At 41.3% G+C, this 6634-nt stretch overlaps 1 protein-coding gene across 2 annotated transcripts; it reads left to right on the top strand.

Moving 5' to 3' along the window:
- On the top strand, positions 1–5861 carry LOC137278416 (peptidyl-prolyl cis-trans isomerase B-like). Of its 2 annotated transcripts, none has more exons than XM_067810729.1 (5): positions 1–90; positions 755–1032; positions 3773–3866; positions 4188–4372; positions 4861–5861. In XM_067810729.1, the coding sequence occupies exons 2-5, from the start codon at positions 769–771 to the stop codon at positions 5065–5067; spliced, it is 750 nt and encodes a 249-aa protein (XP_067666830.1). In that variant the 5' UTR covers positions 1–90; positions 755–768; the 3' UTR covers positions 5068–5861. The 2 variants fall into 2 exon arrangements, with proteins under 2 accessions (XP_067666830.1, XP_067666831.1); XM_067810730.1 differs by having other exon boundaries at positions 47–177.
- Positions 5862–6634: the final 773 nt, after the last annotated feature.

Below are 6634 nucleotides of genomic sequence, written 5' to 3'. Positions count from 1 at the left end.
ACAGTTACGCGTATTCTGATTGGCTAGTTACCATCATGTCGGCATCGACGTCTTTGGAGAGCCCCATGCCATCAAAGTGTGTACCTGACTGTGAGTATAAGATTATGATATTATCCGTTTTGTGACCTGTTCATATATTCCATCTTGAACTGGGCAGGATTATAACCAAGTCCTGATGTAAGTATTGGTTTACACTGAAACGTTTAGTATATAGAGAGCTATATTTATATGTATCTTCATAATGAACAACAACATACCGTCAATGTAAGTCGTTTTCTGGTTTTGTTCGATGTATCAGAGCTGTGACATTTGATAAGATGGTCAAGAATGTTTCATCCGATTTTGTAGAGCTTACGTAACAAAACACCTTGAATATTACCCTCGTGCTTATTTTGATATTTATCCTCAAGAATTTTTGAATTGGTAATAAATATAAAATTCAGTTAGTTAGAAAAACATGATTTCTTTCATTTCGAGAATGACATCACTCCATTTGTGATTTGCTGAATAATATACTAATACATATTCCGTGGGTTCTCTAATGAACCAGTCTCTTCGATTCTGACAGCGCTGCTGTGAATTAATAACCTCTCACCTATAAATATAAGTAGATCTGTTCAAACGGCCACGTAAAGAACAGTTAAACATTTTTAAACGTCTGATCACCTCATATTAGCTCAGATAACAGCATGTTCATAATAAAAGCATGGACAAGCATGATATTTCTAAATACATTGGGTCTATTCTATTCCAGACTGAGTGCTTACAATGTCCAACATCCTTCGGTTCGTGTCGGTGCTGGTGCTGGTGCTGGCGTTGTCCCAAGCCGTACGACCCGGGGTGGGGAGGCTGAAGGGCCCGAGACCAGAGGAAGTCGTCATCACCGAGCACGTCTACTTCGACATGATCATCTACAACTACCGGGGTACAGAGAATCTGGAGGGACGTTTCGTTGTTGCCTTATTTGGGGAATTAGCGCCCATGACCGTTCTCAACTTTGTATCCCTGGCTAAGGGCTACAGGCGAGGAAAGGTAAGGAATATTGCTTCATGTTCATAACATTCATGCATGTATTGTCAAAATGAATCGATGTATCGAGTATTGATCGATTGGTTATGAATGTTCGAAAGGTAAGCTAACAGTAGGCATGAACAATGTAAGGTAAGCTAACAGTAGGCATGAACAATGTAAGGTAAGCTAACAGTAGGCATGAACAATGTAAGGTAAGCTGTCAGTAGGCATGAACAATGTAAGGTAAGCTGTCAGTAGGCATGAACAATGTAAGGTACGCTAACAGTAGGCATGAACAAGGTAAGGTAAGATAACAGTAGGCATGAATAATGTAAGGTATGTAATACATATGTTTACGTCTTGTTTTTGATAAAACAAAAATGTATGCAACGTAAAAATGAATGAAAAACTAACTACTGGTACGAGCGTTCGGACAGGTATTTGGATAGTATAATCACATGACTTAATATAACAACTATCATTCATATTTTACGTCTTTCCGTGGATGTATAGGGATACATCACAGAAACGTCTACACAGATACCAGCACTCGATGAGTCTTGAATATTCCAAGAGTTCAATTAATAATAGATTTGAAACAAGGTAAGGTACATGATTCATAGTTCAAGGCCAATGTATTTCTGTTATAGAACATGGACAATAGTTCAACTAATTGTGAATAGAACACTAGTAAATAGCATGTCACGCAAGACGTACTACACATGGTACGCCAGTTCGAGCGTATAGCAACTAGCTATCACACACATTATTTTGAAATTCCATGTTCGTCATTGTTGTGTCTGTCTCAGTTTATTGAATTAAAATACATCTACCTTATGGTGATATTACAAGACTATGAGAATAATCGTTGCACAAAACTCCATTTCGTCCCGAAAATATTCATCACAATAATCGTCATGTATTTATTTCACATTGTAGTAATGCACGTTACAGGTATAAAGTATTAAACGGTTGCTAACGAACAAAATCAATTTGTATGTAAGTGGTAAGATTTTGAAGTCTCATATTCGTCACAATAATCGTGATGTATTTAAATCATATTGCAGAAATGCACTGGCTATCTTTATTCGAAATATCTTCATTCGCCAAGTACACCATTCACGAAATACATTCCTTTCCAGCTGACTTCTATTGTGGTAGAGTCAATGGTTTGAGTCACAGATGGAGGGTTTCAAAAGTCAGCATCGATCACCCGGTATGCCACGTTCACCGGCTGCCTCGTGTACACACGAATCATCCACGTTGGCAATGTACGATACTACGAACTGAAGTGGTTAAGTTTGTAAACTTTGTCAACCGAAAAGAAATGTGTCAGGGATAATATTTTGGACATTTTGACACATTATAACACGGTCTGGTTTGTCTGCGGAAATATTGACCTAACTTCAACGAGTTTTGTTATGTACATTGAAAGGTTGGTCCCACGGAATCGTTTTCAGTGTATTAGTTTCAACCACGTGTTGCCGTCTAATATCGTATATATCGTTATTTTCATAGCTGAAGTATTTTTTTGATATTCAAAGTTAATTCAATTCTGATAAAGCACTGTCCAGATTAAGCAGCAAGCAATAGCCGTGACAGTTCTTAGACATACATTCACACAGGAGTCTATATCGTCCATGTCGTACGTCAATCTCACTGTCTAGTAGCGTGATGCACATGCCTGGGACCCCCGTGATATTACTGGAATATTGCTAAAAGCGGCGTGCGTAAAACCAAACACACTCACTGTCTAGTTCATATCACACATTCAATCCACTTTGAAGGGCAAGCCTCACATTCACCCCACTAGCCTAGGTTAAACGCACGTGTCTCTTAACCTGTAAGGCACTCACACATGCACGTGCTTCTCTGCCTGAAGGACACTCACACATACACATTTGTGTCCACCCGTAGGGCACTCACACATGCACATAAGCGTCACTACCTGTAGGACACTCACACATACACACGTGTCACTGTACCTGTAGGACACTCACACATACACATGTCTCTCTACCTGCATGACACTCACATTCACATAAGTGTTTATCTACCTGTAGGACACTCACGCATATACATTTGTTCCCTACCTGTATGACACACATACACACTTGTTTCTCTACCCATTTGACACTCACACATAGACTTGTGTCTCTCTACCTTTGTGACACATATGCACACGTGTTTATCTACCTGTATAACACTCACAGATACACACGTGTTTCTCTACCCGTATGACACTCATACATAGACATGTGTCTCTCTACCTGTGTGACACTCACATATGCACACGTGTTTATCTAAGTGTATGACACTCACAGATACACACGTGTTTCTCTACCCGTATGACACTCACACATACACATGTGTCTCTCTTCCTGTATGTCACTCACATATACACATGTGCCTCTCTACCTCAATGACACTCACACATAGACATGTGTCTCTCTACCTGTGTGACACTCACACATACGGATGTGTCTCTCTACTTGGAGGACACTCATGCACATGTGTCTCTCTACCCGTAGGACGCTCGCTTATACACAGTTGTCACTCCACCTGTAGGACACTCACACATACACATGTGTCTCTCTACCTGTAGGACACTCGCTTATACACATGTGTCTCTCTACTTGTAGGACACTCGCTTATTCGCTTATACACATGTGTCTCTCTACCTGTAGGACACTCGCTTATACACAATTGTCTCTCTACCTGTAGGACACTCACACATACATAGTTGTCTCTCTACCTGCAGCAATTCTTGACGTACAACCAGACAAGGATTCATCGTATTGTCCCAGACTTCGTGGTCCAGATGGGAGACGTGGACCACAAACAAGGACTTGGGGGTGAGTTAATTCATAGAAAACAAACATAGACTTGTGACGCTTTGGATAGAATACCGGTGAATTCCACCAAGGGCAATGGACTACATATGACAAAGAACCACTACATGTTTTTACCATGCCTAAAGCAAACCTACTCGTTAACTCGTAGATATGATCAAGCTGTAATGGTATAAGAGTGTGTCTTGTATGTGAGGCCAAGTTTCCAAAGTCACTGTCCTTGACCACACTAAATACTAGCTACTGACTAGGCAGCACATTATGACCATTTTCGCTTCCGTTTAAAACTCATAGTTATTCACTCATATTGTTTTGTTCTTGCAGGAACCAGTATCTATGGTGACACATTCCGTGACGAGGATTTCATCATGAGCCACAGTTCTTCCGGAATGGTTTCAATGGCCAATGCAGGGCCAGACACCAACAAATCTCAGTTCTTCATTACACTGCAGAAGGCAAGATGGCTTGATGGCCACCACGTGGTCTTTGGCAAAGTCATTGCAGGAATGGTGAGTAAGCTTGACCCCAAGATCTGAACCTACGAAGTATGTTTACAAGTTAATCATCTAAATCTAGGCCTACCGGAAAAGGGGAGACTGGAGCTAATGTATGGAAGCTTTTCTTATACATCCGACGACTTACCGTTGGGCAGCGAGGAGGCTCTGTGGTCAAAGCGTTCGCTGAAGACCCGGTTTCGATTTCACACATATGTACGAAGCATGAAGGTCGTTCGTGGTGACTCCGCCGTGAAATTGCTGAAATATTGCGCAAAACCAAACGCCTTCATTTGGAAATAGTTGATTTGTGAATATTTGTTAATTCAGATCATATCTCAGAACAAAATCATCAATTAAGGGATGTATGTTCCACGTTTCAGTGAAGTTCTGTTTAAATGCCAGTACGATTCAAATCAGCTGTGGAATGCTCTTTAAGCTGTCGACTTGGGAAGAAAGTTTGTATTGAGGAAACTTCATTTAAATGATGATATTTCTCACAGGATATGATTCAAAAGATCGGCGAGATTAAAAGCTACAATACTGGTGATCCGAAGAAAGCCGTCATGGTGGCCAACTGCGGGGTGGAGGGAATCAGCTCCAAGTACTCGGTAACACTGCAACAGTTGGACAAGGATTCGCAGAATTTCCGCAAGGACGACTTCGCGCCCATACATGATGACGAAGATGACGAGGATGACATCCACTAAACAACCAAAGTTAAAATAACCATCACCCTATTTTGCAATAACCTTTCCCCGTTGAGTTCATCCAGTAACCTCTCGTGTCATTCCGGTACAAGGTTACGGAAAGGGACGAACGATGACGAGTGAAATTCGCTCTTTGGCTCTCTGTTTGTCTTTACTCGTATCTTTCCGTTATCTGCAAGAAAGTCATTCGGTTTATGCCGGAATGGGACGAGGTGTCAAGTAAAATTACAATTATCGTAATTCTGATACTTTGAATGGCTTCCAACATTATTACTACTTGTGGAACACATATGCGCCATGGTCTTTGGCAAAGTCATTGCAGGAATGGTGAGTAAGCTTGACCCCTGCGGCCCTGCGGACAACAGAGATGGAATTCAGAAATCTCCATGCTGCATTCGGTAGTACCTGGCGCCCAGTGTCAGTGTTTATAGGTTTGTCCATTTTGTTTTGTGCCATTGTCCTGTGTGAAGATGCGGTTAGCATTAACGTAAAAGCATTCTAATGTCAGATAGCTTTCACAGTCTGGCGTGTATGTTCTTCTTTGTTAATTAGGAGCAGCTAAGCACTGCAGTAGGTAATAGTTGTTTTTGAATGGGTCAGATATGCAACCATCCTCACTTTAAGAAACGAGGTCATCTTCAGAAACGTGTCTGGTCATTTAAAGAACGGTCATTTGTACTGAGAATGCTGAACGTATACCCGCTTTTGTCTCTGTTAGAGTATGTCATACATGGAGTGAATGTTTTGATAATATGTGCATATACCCGAATAAAAATAGTTTTGTAAATATGCCATACGTTGTCTTGTTTGACGTTACAGAAAACTAAAGATTGGTTGTTAGTATCAACAACGTCTGTAGAGTCACTGGATTGGATTGTTTCCACTGTCGGTTTTAGCATTGTATGAAACTCCTAAAAGAGCCAGGAAGCCCACAGGGCCAATCAGTAAATATTGTTGCCGGTCCTGCGGACATGTAACCAGCCCTGTATTATGAAACAAAGAAATTGAGATATGGTGTTAAAATAAAGTAATTAATGAATTACTTGAAAATGTATTGGCCCACAAGGCTGGCTCTAAAATAAGGTTGTGAGCCCGCCGTAAAACTAGCAAGCAGCGGGCCGGCGGGCAAACGCTATTTCATTGTGCAATCAGTCTCAAACGTGATCATTCGCAAAGCCTCGGTAATACCCGTATGCTTCGAGAAAACTAGAACCTCTTCCCCTGAGCGATTGCATCTGTAAATAACTCCTATAACCGCGGATCAATGGTGTCTACGTCGCCCACGTTGACAAGGACAAGCCACAGGGGCTTGTAACGCTAAAAACTGCCATCAAGGTATGTAATGTCACTAACGAGGTCTTAGCGCTATACAAAAGGAAAGGAGTGTGTGAGTGAGTTTAGTTTTATGACACGCACAGCAAAATTCCAGCTATATGGCGGCGGTCTGTAAATAATCGAGTCTGGACCAGACAATCCAGTGATCAACAACATGAGTATCGATCTGCGCAATTGGGAACCAATGACATGTGCCAACCAAGTCAGCGAGCCTGACCACCCGATCCTGTTA

This window comes from Haliotis asinina, chromosome 3 (assembly GCF_037392515.1).
Source record: "Haliotis asinina isolate JCU_RB_2024 chromosome 3, JCU_Hal_asi_v2, whole genome shotgun sequence".
NCBI lineage: Eukaryota > Metazoa > Mollusca > Gastropoda > Lepetellida > Haliotidae > Haliotis > Haliotis asinina.
The sequence above is the reverse complement of the archived record's forward strand: the minus strand, read 5'-3'. Positions and strand labels throughout refer to the sequence as shown.